This window comes from Bufo bufo, chromosome 11 (assembly GCF_905171765.1).
Source record: "Bufo bufo chromosome 11, aBufBuf1.1, whole genome shotgun sequence".
Taxonomy (NCBI): domain Eukaryota; kingdom Metazoa; phylum Chordata; class Amphibia; order Anura; family Bufonidae; genus Bufo; species Bufo bufo.
The window spans coordinates 94704309-94721489 of NC_053399.1; the positions used below are offsets into that span (position 1 = coordinate 94704309).

Below are 17181 nucleotides of genomic sequence, written 5' to 3' on the forward strand. Positions count from 1 at the left end.
CTGTTGCAAACTCTCTCATCTCTTGGCATCACTGACCTGGCCCTCCCCTGGATCACATCATACCTCACAGACCGGACGTTTAGCGTCTCCCACTCCCGCACAACTTCCTCTTCTCATTCCCTCTCTGTTGGTGTCCCGCAAGGCTCTGTCCTAGGACCCCTGCTCTTGTCTATCTACACTTTTGGGCTGGGACAGCTCATAGAGTCCCATGGCTTTCAGTATCACTCTTATGCTGACGACACACAAATCTACCTTTCTGGTCCAGACATCACCACCTTACTATCAAGAATCCCACAATGTCTATCTTCTATATCATCTTTCTTTGCCTTTCGCTTTCTAAAACTTAACATGGATAAAACAGAATTCATCATCTTTCCCCCATCTTGCTCAACCCCCCCAACAGACCTATCTATCACGATCAATGGCTGCACACTCTCCCCGGTCAACCAAGTCCGCTGTCTTGGAGTGACCTTGGATTAAGCCCTTTCCTTCCGACCGCACATCCAAGCCCTTTCCACCACCTGCCGCCTCCAACTCAAAAACATCTCCCGCATCCGTGCTTTCCTTAACCTTGAATCTGCGAAAATGCTTGTACATGCCCTCATCATCTCCCGCCTAGACTACTGCAACACTCTCCTCTGTGGCCTTCCATCTAGCACTCTTGCACCCCTCCAATCTATCCTCAACTCTGCTGCCCGACTAATCCACTTCTCACCCTATTACTCCTCTGCCTGTCCTCTCTGCCAATCTCTTCACTGGCTCCCCATTGCCCAGCGAATTCACTTCAAAGTACTAACAAATGCATATAAGGCCGTCCATAACCTGTCCCCTCCCTACATCTCTGAGCTACTTTCCCGATACATCCCCACACGTAATCCCCGATCCTCACAAGACCTCCTTCTCTCCTCTTATCGCCTCTTCCCATAATCTCCTCCAGGATTTCTTCCGTGCATCCCCCATACTCTGGAACTCGCTACCCCAACATATCAGACTCTCACCTACAGTGGAATCCTTCAAAAGAAACCTGAAAACCCACCTCTTCAGACAAGCCTACAACCAGTGACCCTGCTGCCCCTATACCGCCATGACCAACTTCACCCGCACCTACTGTGTCCTTCTCCCATACCATGTAGATTGTAAGCCCTCACGGGCAGCGCTCTCTCTCCTTCTGTACCAGTTTGTAACTCGTCTTGTTTATGATTAGTGCTATTGTCTGTATTATGTATGTATACCTCTTATCATATGTACAGCGCTATGGAATGAATGTCGCTTTAATAATAAATAATAATAATAATAAATAATAACATAGCTTTATGTGCACATTTGTGGAGGACATAATATGAATTACATCAGATGACAGTATAAAGGCTCTTAGAAGATAGTAGCGGGGTAGAGGAGTGTAATAACACAATTCTGGGGTGTTACAATTGTGCCGCTCTGTGGTCTCCTTATGCTGCTTCCACCTCACCACTATGTCATAGGGCCACTCTGTGGACTTCTCATGCTGTTCCCACCCTCCCCACTTTATGACTGGGCCACTATTTTGCCTTTCGGCCTGGCTGACATCATAATTTATTTGACCTTTCTTCTGATCTATCAGAATGAAGGAAAAATGAGACGCACAACGGCGTGTAGCAGCTGTAAGGCCTGTAGGATCCCATCAGAACTGGCTTATGATTTGGTAGCCAAAAGCAGGAGTACAAAACACAGAAGACATGCAAATATTCCATTCACCTGTCATCTCTGTTTTAGATCCACTCCTGCTTTTTTGGCATTAGCAATGCTGATGGATTACTGAGCAAATGCTGACCGAGTGAAGGCAGATGCTCCATAGACAGAGTCCGTTTTTTGTGGATTTTTGTTCTGAAGGATCAGAGGAAGGGCAAAATAATCAGTGACATCAACACAAACTTACTGCTGACCCCCTCTCCACTTTGTCGGGGGGCTCTACTTGTATAGGCGTTTAATAGAACAGGTTCTGTAGACATCTATGTGGAATCAGCTGATGACGGTGTAAAAGGAGTGCGCTTCTTCTTGGTGCTAACATGGACCTTTAAGGCTGAGTATTCCGGCCCCCTCTCGGCATGCGCTGCCGGTCCGCTGCCCAGAACTCCGTCCTGCCCCCATTATAGTCAATGGGGACGAAGAGTACCTCCAGCGGCACGCTTGCAATAGCGGCAGCACGGATCCAGCAGGCTGTTCACCCGCCGGAACAGCCTGCCGGAGTCCCCTGCCGCTAGTGTGAAAGTTCCCTTAATACTTAAGTTATTTGGTCAGTTTTGGCCCCATGACTGCCAAAATAAGTGAAGTGTGCAGTGATTCTAAGAGCGACGCCTGTCATCTGCATGTCATACTGAATCGCAGTATTATTTCACTACCACAGCAGACTCCCTATGTGTGTTACTGCAAGGCAAAGTGTTCTACACCCCTATAAAGGCTCTCTGTAGCCCGGAAATAGCAGTTTTTATCGCGATTCGCCGCTAATATATTCGGATCGAAGCGTATTTTTCATAAAATTCTGTAAACCAGCTGAATCTAATTTTTTAAAAATTCGCTCATCTCTAATCCCCGCTGATCAGATACTGGTTACCTATACAGAGGATAGGTCATCAGTATAGAAAAGTCGGAAAACCAATTTAAGATGCACCTGGTGTAAGTAACAATTGAAAACCACTGCAGCTCTGAACTGATGTAGATTTCATTCTGGGGCACGGAGAGCCTGAGAATTACATATCTTCAAGAGCGCAGTCCCTATCAAAGCCAGTGTTACAGTCGCTTGCCTTGAGAAATCATGGCCAAAGTTCTAATAATGTGCACCTATACTGTACCTCTTTTCATTCATCCCATGATCTTCTCTTAGCCTTGAAAGCAGCTGCCTGGCATTGATTGCTAAATCTCACTCACTGTGCAAAACGTACAGCCTGTACTCCTGTTTGACGGCTTTGATTGTTAAAGATTTTACAGGAAATAATCCTCCATTTAATAAAAAATCATAGCCCTGTCTGTTATCACATCTCATTGTCATTGTGCCCACATCCTTGCATCATTCTTTTAAAACCACTCAACAGGAAGAACACTTTATATAACATGGTCTTTCTAAGTAGGTCATTTACTGAAAATGAGATTCTTATACTTCTGGAACATATTACTAAAAGTCCTCAGCCTTATAAACCGTAAGTTTACTTAACAAAGTTCTACATCTTCTTGTATATAGTGACATGGAGCATGCTGGTATAACCTGGGTATCTCCTGTATATAATTATATATGTACAGCTGGTATTAGTTATACATCTTCTTGTATATAGTGATATGGAGCATGCTGGTATAACCTGGGTATCTCCTGTATATAATTATATATCTACAGCCGGTATAACCTGGGCATCTCCTGTATATAATTATATATGTACAGCTGGTATAAGTTATACATCTCCTTGTATATAGTGATATGGAGCATGCTGGTATAACCTGGGTATCTCCTGTATATAATTATATATGTACAGCTGGTGTAAGTTATACATCTTCTTGTATATAGTGATATGGACCACGCTGGTATAACCTGGGTATCTCCTGTATATAATTATATATGTACAGCTGGTATAAGTTATACATCTTCTTGTATATAGTGATATGGAGCATGCTGGTATAACCTGGGCATCTCCTGTATATAATTATATATGTACAGCTGGTATAAGTTATACATCATCTTGTATATAGTGATATGGAGCATGCTGGTATAACCTGGGTATCTCCTGTATATAATTATATATGTACAGCTGGTATAAGTTATACATCTTTTTGTATATAGTGATATGGACCATGCTGGTATAACCTGGGCATCTCCTGTATATAATTATATATGTACAGCTGGTATAAGTTATACATCTTCTTGTATATAGTGATATAGACCATGCTGGTATAACCTGGGCATCTCCTGTATATAATTATATATGTACAGCTGGTATAAGTTATACATCTTCTTGTATATAGTGATATGGAGCATGCTGGTATAACCTGGGTATCTCCTGTATATAATTATATATGTACAGCTGGTATAAGTCATACATCTTCTTGTATATAGTGATATGGAGCATGCTGGTATAACCTGGGCATCTCCTGTATATAATTATATATGTACAGCTGGTATAAGTTATACATCTCCTTGTATATAGTGATATGGACCATGCTGGTATAACCTGGGCATCTCCTGTATATAATTATATATGTACAGCTGGTATAAGTTATACATCTTCTTGTATGTAATAACATAGACCATGCCGGTATAACCTGGGTATCTTCTGCAATTTAAATGTGCTTCTAAAAGTGGTGTTTTTGCTGTATGTAAGGGCCTAGCTTTGACTATGCGTTAGCTTTTTCTTCTGCCAGACATGTCCGATAGCAGCTTCCTCTCCCTCCACATTCAGAACACATGAATTAACTATGTTATGTGTATGAGGGGGCTAGAAGGAATAGCTACCGGCTGAACTAGCACAAGTTTATAGCATGCTCATGAGTTCTGCCAGCACAGAGACAATTACTACCAGTGTTATCGGCTTTTGGCCTACGTAATTTGAGTTAATGAATTGCAATTGACCAAAATGAATATCGATTGTTTGCACTCACAGAAATGTAGTAGTTATTGGATTAAACTGGATCCAAATGTTTTTTTCTCCGGAAATTAAGAAAATGAAAATACTTAAATATTACTTTATTAGAAATATATTTCCAAATACCTTTCATTAGTTATAATGGCTCTTTTTGTCCAGGGGAGCAATCATTAGGAGAAATAAAATGGCCGCTGTCCTATTAGTTCAGACAGAACCCGTCCTGATCACACAGCAGGACAATTTACTTCACCACACTGAGGTAAAGAGCTGCCTCATCCTCCTCTCTGCTCTGCTTGTCATGGTACTTCATGTCTTCTCATGAACTCCATTCCTTAAGAGATTCATCTTATCAGCTGTATTCAGGAGAAGAATCCCTGACAAGTAGGAGAGGAGGATAAGGATGAGGCAGCTCTTTACCTCAGTGCTGTGTAGTAACTTGTCCTGCTGTGTGATTAGGACAGGTTTTGTGTGAACTAATAGGACAGCGGCCATTTTGTTTCCCCTGATGAGTGCTCCCCAGAGAAAACGAGCCATTATAACTAATGAAAGGTATTTGGGAATATATTTATAATAAAGTAATATTTACATATTTTCATTTTTTTAATTCCCGGAGAACCCTTTTAAATCCTGATGTGCTATCCTCATGATTATTTTAGATGTCATGTCTGATACACCCTGTGTGGTAAGAAGTCTGTCCTCAGTAGAAGGAGAAGAGGTGCTCCTTAAGGTGGATCTGGCTGACTTGTCGGAGGTGTCCTGGGTAACTCGTCCTGGTAACTATCACATTGCCAGAACTTACATTGGTGGAAAGATTTATATACGAGGCAATAACTATAAAGGAAGACTTTTTGGTGAGAGTGATGGCTCTTTAAGGATCAGCAACTTATCAAGAGATGACCAAGGGCTCTACAGAGCAAACCAAAGGGGGCCAGAAAGTCTTCAGTGCTTGGAGTATTATCTCCAGGTCTACAGTAAGTGACCGCTATATAATGGTATATTACACTCACTTATTCCAAAGCCCTATTAAAATACCAGTATCACATATGATAGGCTTAGATACAGTAAATTGTAAAACAGTAGCACACAATTTAAGCTTAGATACATCAGCTTGTCATACGGTATCACACAATAGGCCTATATATTGCAGTTTATCAGACAGTATCACGTGTGAGAAGTTTAGATACAGCATTGGACTGGCCCACCAAAGGATATTCTAGTGGGTCCAGTCTCTGATACCATAGTGGCCCTTAAAAGTCTCGGAGAAAAAAAACATTTGGAGCTTTCTTTTAGGGCCAATAACCTATTAAACTTTTTGATGATATGGGGGTCGGGCCCAGAGAATAAGTTCCTTTGGTGGGCCCAAGGAACCCCAATCCGACCCAGGATACACAGACTTGGCATACAGTATCACGTATGCTAAGCTTAGATACACTAGCCCAACTGACAGTGTCGAACATGATAGGATTAGATAAAGCAGCTCAGTAGTTAGTCATAGACATGATAGGCTTAGATACACTGACTTGCCTTTTGCTGTAGACTTGTAGAACATGTATGGTATAAATTATTACACTGACACAGGGTCATTTGGCTAATGCAGCAATAATTCCAGGAGATTCTGTAGCAATGTTCTCTCACCTTGTCAATCTTGAATATATATGTTTCACACAGAGCAGGTCTCAGAAGACGATTTGCAGATCTTCTACTCAGTGTCCAGGCACGAGGGCTGTAGTGTGAATATAACCTGCGCTGTACAAAGATCAGATCTGACGGTTACCTGGATCAGCTCTGAAGGTGACATCATTGTAAATGGCAATGTCATTTCTATACATGACCCCAGTAGAAATGCCACCTACACCTGTACAGCAGGGAACCCCAGCAACAACCGCTCCATATCTGTCAACCCCTGGAGTCAGTGTGACAAAGGTAAAATCTAGAGCTTTGTTTATTTATAATATTTAAGGATAGGCCATCAGTATCAAGTCAGTGGTGATCAACTCTCAGAACCCCACTGGTTAGAAGGATTGAATGGAAAAAACTGCAATACCCTGCACCACTAAGTAGACAACATGTAGGTAGACAGACTGATGTAAACAATGAGCAGGCTGCAACCCTCACATGTTCTTCAAGCAACTAATCAGCACAGTTCTGAGAGTCACTGGACTGATATTGATGGACGACCCTCAGGATAAGTCTTCCCCCCAAAAAATCTTTCTAATGGTTATGTAGCTTAGGATTTCCTTAAATGGGTTCTCTAGCAGGAAAAAAGAAGCATTGCTCACCTCACCCATCTCCCTCTGCTGCTGTTTCCACACTTACAGAATAGCTGCTGGTCTTCACTTCCTGGACTTAGCTTGACACATAGAAAGTGGTAGAGGATGTTTGCTGAGCCAATTACTGGGTAGGGCACTGCATTAGCCAGTGATTGGCTGTGTGGGCATCTCCTGCCATTTCCTGTGTGTCGAGCAGAAGCAGAAACCAAGAGGGACCCAGTTAGAATGGTAGTAGCAGAGGAGAGCAAAGAAGAGGTCTTGGAAGGATGGGAGATTGTGCGTGGGGAGGTTTTAGGAGATTATTTTAGGTATGTATGGGGGGGGGACAGGTTGTAGATTTGAGATTACAAGCTAGGATGTTTTGGGAGATTAGGTTAGAGATATATGGTGGGGACCAGGGGCGTTGCTAGGTCAAAACATTCGGGGCCTGGGCCCCTGATGTGTTGTTCCAGGCCCAAATGTACTGCCTGCCTGTTAGATATAACTGTATTGCCATCCTCAGGACGGCAAATCAATTGAATCTAATGCACTGCAAGAGCTGAGGGACCTGTGATGACATCACAGGTCATGTGATCAGTTCTAAATGCAGTAGCTGAAATGGACCTGGGATGATGTCACCATCATGTGACCAGTGCAGGAGAGGACGGCTCAGCAGTGAAGAGAAGCCCTGGGAGGAGGCTGAGGTGAGGTCTGTACATGAGGAGAGGTAAGTGAAGATTTCTCAGTGTCACAAGCAGACAGCTGAGAAGCTCTGACAGGAGCCGTTCAGATCCTCCCCCTTGAGTTTCTTTGTTTTGGTTTCTGTTCCTCACCTCGTTAGGCTATCTCAGCTGTCATGCAGTCAGACTCATTACCTCCCTTTATATTCTCCCCCATAAGGTAGTTGGGTGTGGCTGATACAACTTCCTGGAATGAGTGTGCATGCTGTCTTCTTCTCCCAGCTACCAGTTCTCAGTTCACAGTCGTCTTCAGATAAGTGCTGTTTTGTATTTATGATTTTCTGTAGTCTGGATCCAGGTGACCCTGACTCCCTCCGTGTCTGTGTAGGGAGCCGGTGGTCGTGTCCCCTCACTATTGTAGGGCCTTTAGGTTAAGATAGCCGAGGTACGTGGATATGCGCCCATTCACCTTTAGAGTGGTCGCATAGGCTGAGCAATAAGGGAGAGCGGCAGGTCGATTGCAGGGGTCTCCCTTTTGTTCCTTAGTTGTGGATCCAGTGAGTCATCGTATGTTATTTGTATCATATTGTTTCCTGTACACCATCCGTGACATTATCAGCCACCAAAACCGTCACAAGCATGGATCCGGTTTCACTTTTGGCTGAACGCTTTCAGGGTCTTGCTTTGGAGGTAGCTGATCTCCGTAAGACTTTTTCTCAGTTTCAAGTGACCGGTTCAGCTTGCGTTCATGGAGTTTGTGCTGAGCCTAAGATTTCGCTCCCGGATACGTTTTCCGGGGGTAGTGAGAATTTTGTACGTTTTAGAGAGGCTTGCAAACTCCATTTTCGCCTTCTTCCCCATTCTTCCGGTGATGAAGAACGAAGGGTGGGCATCATTATATCGCTGCTCAGGGGTAATGCTCAGTCCTGGGCCTTTTCGCTGCCGGAGAGGGCACAACCCCTCCGTTCAGTGGATGAATTCTTTTTAGCCCTGGGTCAGATATATGATGATCCGGATCGTATTGCTCTGGCTGAGTCTAGACTACGTCTGTTATGCCAGGGTAAACAATCCGCAGAGATATACTGCTCAGAATTTCGGAGATGGGCAGCAGATACGGGTTGGAATGATGCTGCACTCCGAAGTCAATTTTGCTATGGTCTTTCTGAGGGATTGAAAGATGCATTTGCCTTTCATGAAAGACCTACCTCCTTGAATTCTGCTATGTCTCAGGCTGTTCGTATTGACAGGCGTCTTAAAGAAAGAGGAGAGATTTCTCCTTCTTATCACGCTCAGTCCCGGGACAGTGCAGCGGAGTCATTCTGTGCACAGGGGTCTCAGTCGCTGTCAGCCCCTTCTGAGCAGGAGCCCATGCAGCTGGGGTTGATTGCCTCTGACAATAGAGGATTCAGCCCGCAGGGCAGGGTTTGCTTTTGTTGTGGAGGTATAAATCATCTGGCAAATGTTTGTCCCTCTAGGAGATTCAGGCAGTTTTCTGGGAGTAATAAAGAGACAAAAAGGAAGAAATCTTTTAAGAATATTCCGTCTGTTACTATTGGCAGGGTTGAGGCGGAAATTGAAGAATTGTCTTTTGCTTGTAGTTCCCGTTTTGTCCTGCCTGCTAGGGTGGCGCTAGAGAGCAAGAGCATTTTTTGTGAGATTTTTGTGGATAGTGGAGCAGCTGTCAACCTCATTGATAACCAATTTGCAATAACTCATGGTTTCCAGGTATGCACTTTGCGAAAAAATATTCCTGTTTTTTCTATTGATTCAGCTCCACTTTCTCAGAAATCATTAAAGGGCATAGTTCACAATATCCGTTTAATTGTAAATGATACTCATGTTGAGGATGTGTCATGTTTCGTCCTTGGCGGTTTGCCTACTCCTCTAGTGTTGGGGCTACCCTGGCTCACTAAACATAACCCCACCATTGATTGGCCAGCGAGGCAAATAAATGGTTGGAGTGACTTTTGCAGAGAGAATTGCCTCATAACATCTATTTCTGAGGTTTCTACTAAAACCACCTTTCCTCTCTGAATTTTTGGATGTTTTCTCTGAGAGTGGAGTTCAGGATTTGCCTCCGCACAGGGAGTATGATTGCCCTATTGATCTCATCCCGGGTGCCAAGCTGCCTAAATCTCGTTTATACAATCTTTCCCAACCTGAGAGGGTCGCGATGCGTGCTTATATCTCTGAGAGTCTGAGAAAAGGACACATACGACCCTCAAAGTCACCTGTTGCCGCTGGTTTTTTCTTTGTTAAGAAAAAAGATGGTTCTTTAAGACCTTGTCTGGATTTCAGGGAGCTGAACAGTATCACTATTCGTGATCCGTATCCGCTTCCTTTAATCCCAGATTTGTTTAACCAGGTTGTTGGGGCGAAAGTCTTTTCCAAATTAGACCTAAGAGGGGCATACAACCTGGTTAGGGTCAGAGAAGGAGACGAATGGAAGACGGCTTTCAATACCCCTGAGGGCCATTTTGAGAATTTAGTTATGCCTTTTGGTTTGATGAATGCCCCAGCCGTTTTTCAGCATTTTGTCAACAGCATTTTTTATCATTTAATGGGAAAATTTGTATTAGTGTATTTGGATGACATTTTGATTTTTTCTCCTGATTTCAAAACTCATAAGGAACACTTATGTCAGGTCTTACTCATCCTGCGGGAGAATAAATTATACGCGAAACTGGAAAAGTGTGTGTTTGCGGTTCCGGAGATCCAATTTCTGGGGTTTCTTGTCTCCGCTTCTGGTTTTCGCATGGACCCCGAGAAGGTCCGCGCTGTGCTTGAGTGGGAGCTTCCTGAGAATCAGAAGGCGCTGATGCGTTTTTTTGGGCTTTGCTAATTATTACAGGAAATTTATTTTGAATTATTCCTCTGTTGTTAAACCACTCACGGATATGACCAGAAAGGGGGTAGACTTTTCTTCCTGGTCGGTAGAGGCGCGTAAGGCCTTTTCTAATATCAAGGAGAGTTTTGCTTCCGCTCCCATCCTAGTACAACCTGATGTTTCCTTACCCTTCATAGTTGAGGTTGATGCTTCTGAGGTAGGGGTGGGGGCGGTCTTGTCTCAGGGTTCCTCTCCTGCCAAATGGCAACCGTGTGCATTTTTCTACAAAGAAGCTCTCCTCCGCAGAGAGAAATTATGATGTGGGAGATAGGGAATTGTTGGCCATCAAGTTGGCTTTTCAGGAATGGCGCCATTGGCTAGAGGGAGCCAGACACCCTATTACCGTGTTTACTGACCATAAAAATCTGGCCTATTTGGAGTCAGCCAAGCGTCTGAACCCGAGACAGGCCAGATGGTCTTTGTTCTTTTCAAGGTTTAATTTTGTTGTTACGTTCCGCCCTGGGGTTAAGAATGTGAAGGCAGATGCCCTGTCACGTTGTTTTCCGGGAGGTGGGAATTTTGAAGACCCGGGTCCCATTTTAGCTGAAGGTGTGGTGGTCTCTGCTCTTTTTCCTGAATTGGAGGCAGAGGTGCAGGCAGCCCAGTCAGAAGCTCCTGATCTTTGTCCTCCTGGGAGGTTGTTTGTGCCTCTCGCTTTGAGACACAAGATTTTTAAAGAACACCATGATACGGTCCTTGCTGGGCACCCGGAGACAAGAGCCACACTGGATCTCATTGCTCGTAGATTCTGGTGGCCTGCGCTTCGTAAGTCGGTTGAGGGTTTTGTGGCAGCTTGCGAGACTTGCGCTCGTGCCAAGGTCCCTCACTCACGGCCATCAGGTCCTCTCCTTCCTTTGCCCATTCCTTCCCGTCCTTGGACACATCTGTCCATGGACTTCATAACGGACTTGCCTCGTTCCTCGGGGAAGTCTGTGATTCTGGTGGTTGTGGACCGTTTTAGCAAAATGGTGCACTTTATCCCTTTTCCCGGTTTGCCCAATGCTAAGACGCTGGCGCAGGCATTTGTTGACCACATTGTCAAATTGCATGGGATTCCTTCTGACATAGTCTCTGATAGGGGCACGCAGTTTGTTTCCAGATTCTGGAAGGCTTTCTGTTCTCGCTTGGGGGTTCGCTTGTCATTCTCTTCTGCTTTCCATCCGCAGTCGAATGGCCAGACAGAGCGTGTCAATCAGAATCTGGAGACATATCTGCGCTGTTTTGTGGCGGAGAATCAGGAGGATTGGTGTTCGTTTTTGTCCCTTGCTGAGTTTGCTTTAAATAACCGTCGTCAGGAGTCCTCTGATAAGTCGCCATTTTTTGGTGCATATGGGTTTCATCCGCAGTTTGGGACTTTCTCTGGAGAGGGCTCTTCTGGTTTGCCTGATGAGGACAGATTCTCCTCGTCTTTGTCATCTATTTGGCAAAATATTCAGGATAATCTAAAGAATATGAGTGAGAGATATAAGCGTGTGGCAGATAAAAGACGTGTGCCTGGTCCGGACCTGAATGTTGGTGATTTGGTGTGGCTGTCTACCAAGAATATCAAATTGAAGGTTCCCTCCTGGAAGTTGGGTCCTAGGTTTATTGGGCCTTACAAGATCCTGTCTGTCATCAATCCTGTTGCCTACCGTCTTGATCTTCCTCAGACTTGGAAGATCCATAATGTTTTCCATAAGTCCTTATTGAAACCTTATGTTCAACCTATTGTACCCTCACCTTTGCCTCCTCCTCCGATTATGGTTGATGGGAATCTTGAATTTCAGGTCTCTAGGATTGTGGATTCTCGTCTTGTCCGCGGTTCCCTCCAGTACCTCGTTCATTGGGAGGGTTATGGTCCTGAGGAGAGGATGTGGCTCCCAGTGACGGACATTAAGGCCTCTCGCCTCATCAGGGCTTTCCATAGGTCCCATCCTGAGAAGGTGGGCCCTGAGTGTCCGGAGTCCACTCCTAGAGGGAGGGGTACTGTCACAAGCAGACAGCTGAGAAGCTCTGACAGGAGCCGTTCAGATCCTCCCCCTTGAGTTTCTTTGTTTTGGTTTCTGTTCCTCACCTCGTTAGGCTATCTCAGCTGTCATGCAGTCAGACTCATTACCTCCCTTTATATTCTCCCCCATAAGGTAGTTGGGTGTGGCTGATACAACTTCCTGGAATGAGTGTGCATGCTGTCTTCTTCTCCCAGCTACCAGTTCTCAGTTCACAGTCGTCTTCAGATAAGTGCTGTTTTGTATTTATGATTTTCTGTAGTCTGGATCCAGGTGACCCTGACTCCCTCCGTGTCTGTGTAGGGAGCCGGTGGTCGTGTCCCCTCACTATTGTAGGGCCTTTAGGTTAAGATAGCCGAGGTACGTGGATATGCGCCCATTCACCTTTAGAGTGGTCGCATAGGCTGAGCAATAAGGGAGAGCGGCAGGTCGATTGCAGGGGTCTCCCTTTTGTTCCTTAGTTGTGGATCCAGTGAGTCATCGTATGTTATTTGTATCATATTGTTTCCTGTACACCATCCGTGACACTCAGTGTGAGAGGCAGAGCAATGTTGGGAGTTGTAGTTATTTAACCGGGACTGTATGTTAGGGCTGAAGGGAGGTAAGTTATTTACATGGGACAGTGAGGTGGACTGATGTTAATTACATGGGACTGTATGTTGAGGGGTAATGTTATTTATATGGGACTGCATGTTGAAGGCAGCTGTGGGAGGGAGTGATATTATTTATATGGGATTGAATGTTAAGGGGTAATGTTATTTACATGGGACTGCATGCTGGAGGTGGCCGGGGAGGAGTGATTTTTTTTACATGGGACTGTATGTTGAAGGTGTCTGGGGGAGGGAGTGATGTTATTTACATAGGACTGAATATTGAGGAGGTGATATTATTTACATGGGACTGTATATTGGAAGGGGCAGGAGAGATGGTGTGATGTTATTTACATGGGACTGTATTTTGGAGGGGGCTGTAGATAGAGAGGGATGTTATTTACATGGGACTGTATATTAGAGGGGGCTGGAGAGATGGTGTGATAGTATTTATAAGGCACTCTATGGCGGAGGGAGGGAAATCGTGTTATTTACATTGGACTGTATGGCGGAGGTTCTGAGGAATTATAATTTCTGAGGACATTAAACGGAGGAATATAACTACACTTCAGGGGGCATTATAAATACTTGGGGCGCTTCAGGGCGAGCATTATAACAGTAGGGGGCAATATAAATACTGGGAGCACTGTGGGGGCATTTTAAATCCAGGGCACATTAGGCGTTCTTATTACTACTGGGGGCTCTAAAGGAGGGATCCGCATTATTTCTACTAAGAGCACTATGGGGGTCCTTATTACTACTGAAGGTCTGTAGAGTGCTTTATTACCACTGGGGGGGGGACATTAGGGGGGGCTTATTTCTACTGGGGGCTCTGTAAGTGCATTATTAATACTGGAGGGCTCTTCTACTAATGGGGGCACTCTTGGGGATCATTATCACTGTTGGGGCACTGTAGGGGGCAGTATTACTAATGAGAGCATTCTAGAAGGGAATTACTATTGGTGGCACTATGAGGAGTACTGTTACTATGGGGGGCACTAATTTTTCTTCAGGATAGTATTTGGGGGTACAGAAAAGTAAGGAAGCTAAGATGTCTGTGCGTCACACTCTGCAGAGACGAGGTGGCTGAGAAAAGTGTCCGGACCGAATGGAGAAGATGATGTCAGAGAAGATCTACATCCGAGGAGACATCACCTGGGAGGCCCTGGATGTGAGAGGTATGTGCTGCTGTATAGCAAGTACAGTAAAATGTCTTCAGTGCTAGTGTTTGCAGGAGGGGGGGTTCAGTTGTTCAACTTAGAGAATTAGGCCATATGCATTGGTGCTTGGGCCCCGGATCTTTTGAGACCCTAGCAACGCCCCTGGTGAGGACAGGGTGCGGTAGGGGATTACATGTGTAGGAGTGTTGGGAGATTTGGTCAGAGAATTATGGAGGACACAGGTTGTAGACTGGAGATTCAATGTGGGGAGATATCAGAAAATGTGGTAAGATGTAAGGAGGGGCAGGTTGTGAACTGTAGATTACATATGGGGAGGTATCAAGAGATTAGGTCAGAGATGTATGGAGAGGACTAGTTGTGAACTGTAGATTACATGTGGGCAGGTATCAGGAGATTAGGACAGAGATGTATGAAGAAGACTAGTTTGTCATTAATATTTTGAACTGAATTTGCTGACAATGGAGAGCCAGTGAACGGAGAAACAAGATGAGAGGTGGATTAATCAGGCAGGAGAACTGAGGATGGATTGGAGGGGCACGAGAAAGGAGGCCACAGAGGAGGATGCCGCACATTAGACAGTTGACCAGTCTTGCTGAAATTGGTGGTTTCAGTGGATGTTGATGTAATGTGTGTGGGCATCTTTAGTGCTTGGCTTGAAACTAGTAGTTTATTCATTAAATTATAATCTCTCCAGTAACTGAATTTTTTTTGCAGGGAGAAGACACACAAGAAACCGGGCGGATTACACCTGGAACAATATCGGGCGTCTTATACTATCTGGGTGTATACTGGTCCTCACTTGCTGTTTTTTTACATGTCACTTGAAGACAGAAAGGAATATATAACCGTAAATATGTTGATGATTCGTGGTAAACTTTATAACTAAGAGCAGACAACATCATAGGTCCTAGCCACCTCTAATAAATGCCTTCTTCTGTAGTGTGGCAGCCTGGCATGAATGTTGCCAAGCAGTGCCAATACCAATTGGAAGGTGAACTTTTTGTTCTCCATCTCAAGAAATGTATGAAGATCCCTTTTGTGTATAATAAAATGCACCGAATCGATTTTATTTACATAAATGTACTCTTTTATATTGCTTTTAGCTTTAAAGGTACTTTACACTGCAGTATGCCCTTTTTGCATTTTTAGCTTCACTTTACTTTTCTACATAATAAAGTTGCTTGTACTGTTATTGTTCTTGCCTACTTTTTTTTACCATATCTAATGCTGTTTGTTTTTTTTAGGTCCATAGAGAATGGCAGTTTTTACCCCTTATTGGCCCAATTGAAATGCCCTGATTTATGAAAAGTGTGTGTGGGGGGAGGGAAAGGTCTAAGGAGTCATAAGAGGTGCCAGAATGTCCCTAGCATGGTAGAACAAGTTAAGGGAAGCAGAAGGAGTAGTTAGTTTGGTAGTAGAGGTAAATGGTATTGGTCACATTTCCAGTGTCACTAGATTGTCTGGCATGGGGAGGGTGAGCCCTTGTTCATTCCGGCAAAGTGGAAACAGTGGAAAAATAGTGGAGATGTAGGGGAGGGAGTGGCCTTTGACAAAGACCCACCCAACCCTCCTGCTTTTCGTGTGTGAATAGTTAGAAGTTGTAGTATGTAAGGTTGGATCAGGGCACTCCTGGTGGCAGTAGTTCAGTGGTGGACCACAACGAGTTTATCATTAGTCTCACGGCAGGGTGAACTTGTACTTTGGGAGACACACGTTACAAGTTGAGCACCCATGAGGATATTTTAGGCTTGTGGAGTTATGAAGGCCGAACTGTGGTGGACAGCCGTGTTTGGTGGACACAGCTTTCCTGGTTCAAGGTTGCTTACTAGATGGGAGGACAGACACTGTGCCAAAAAGTCTAGCCCTCCTTCACCACCATTTTTCACATTTCCTACCAGATTTAACAGTCTCTCCTTGTTAATCCTTGGGAGTTATTTACAAAGACTGGCTTTTTATGCCGGTCTTGTACTTGCTTTTGTGCTGGTATTGCTGTCTAATGATGGACCTAATTTATGATGAGGCATGCGCCTCATCAGGAAGTAGGTGCACCTTAAGCAGCCGTGTGCCTGGCTGAAAAGCTAGACTAGACCCTGGTTGGTTTACACATTTACGCCTGTTTCTACTTGGTAAATGTGTCGGGGTCGAACTGCTGGCCCCAGCATGGCCTGCGTTACACCCTCGACACTTCTATGTGTCAATCGCAATTCGCAGCACAAAAATGCCAGTGTTGTCAAAAGGGGGTTGTGCAACATTTTTACACCAAAAAGTGGTCTGTAAATAACCCCCTTGTACCCACCTCCTCTCACCCTGTTTCTTAGAGTATATGCTTGTTAGAGGGTTGGAAATCAGCCTTGCACCTTTTACATAGAAGACCGTATCCTTTGCAGTAACAGTTGCTATGGGTTACCGGTTGACCCTGTTGTGGTGGCCATATCACCTAGTAGAACCATTGGACTGTTAAGTGACTGTTTCTAGAAGATAGCAGCACTGCTGTATATTTATGCATGCTATATATAGATCTCTTGTACCAATGTGATACGCCATGTTGTATGATATGTGATTTACCATGGCAGAAAAGTATAGTGATGTCATGGGCAGACTGTGACATCATACTGACTCTGGGGCAGTCATATACCTTAGGTAGAATGTGATGGACATTGTAGACATCGCACTAAAAACTAAGGTAACGCCCTATAGCTGTATGCCGCTCTGTATAATGTACCGTATAATGGGAGAGGAAGAGCTGAATGCATCTGTGTGTGCTGTAATCTACTGAGCACATGTAGTATCACAGCCAGATGGGATGACACAGGACCTTCTGATCAGCTGACCTGATTGGCAAAGGTCCTGTGCTGAAGTTACATCAGGATTGGCTGATACCTGGCAGGTCCTTCGGCTTGTGTTAGAAGTTAAAGGGGTTTTCCAAGATTTTTTTTTTACTGATAACCTATCTTCGGGATAGGTTACCAGTTTCTGATTGGTGGGGGTCTGACAATTGGGACCCC

The 17181-nt window shown here is 44.5% G+C and overlaps 1 protein-coding gene across 6 annotated transcripts in view; it reads left to right on the plus strand.

The window, feature by feature from the left end:
- LOC120982214 (SLAM family member 5-like) overlaps positions 1-16373 on the plus strand; it is a 76306-nt gene extending 59933 nt beyond the window's left edge. For 3 of the 6 annotated variants that reach the window (XM_040412217.1, XM_040412218.1, XM_040412216.1), the window contains 3 exons: positions 5261-5575; positions 6273-6527; positions 14891-15379. In XM_040412217.1, the coding sequence (XP_040268151.1) occupies positions 5261-5575; positions 6273-6527; positions 14891-15021 (701 nt within the window). In that variant the 3' untranslated portion in view covers positions 15022-15379. Of the gene's footprint in view, positions 1-5260; positions 5576-6272; positions 6528-14890; positions 15380-15420 lie in introns of those variants that run through there. The other 3 variants (XR_005774861.1, XM_040412219.1, XM_040412220.1) reach the window with 3 other exon arrangements.
- The last annotated feature ends 808 nt before the right edge of the window (positions 16374-17181 follow it).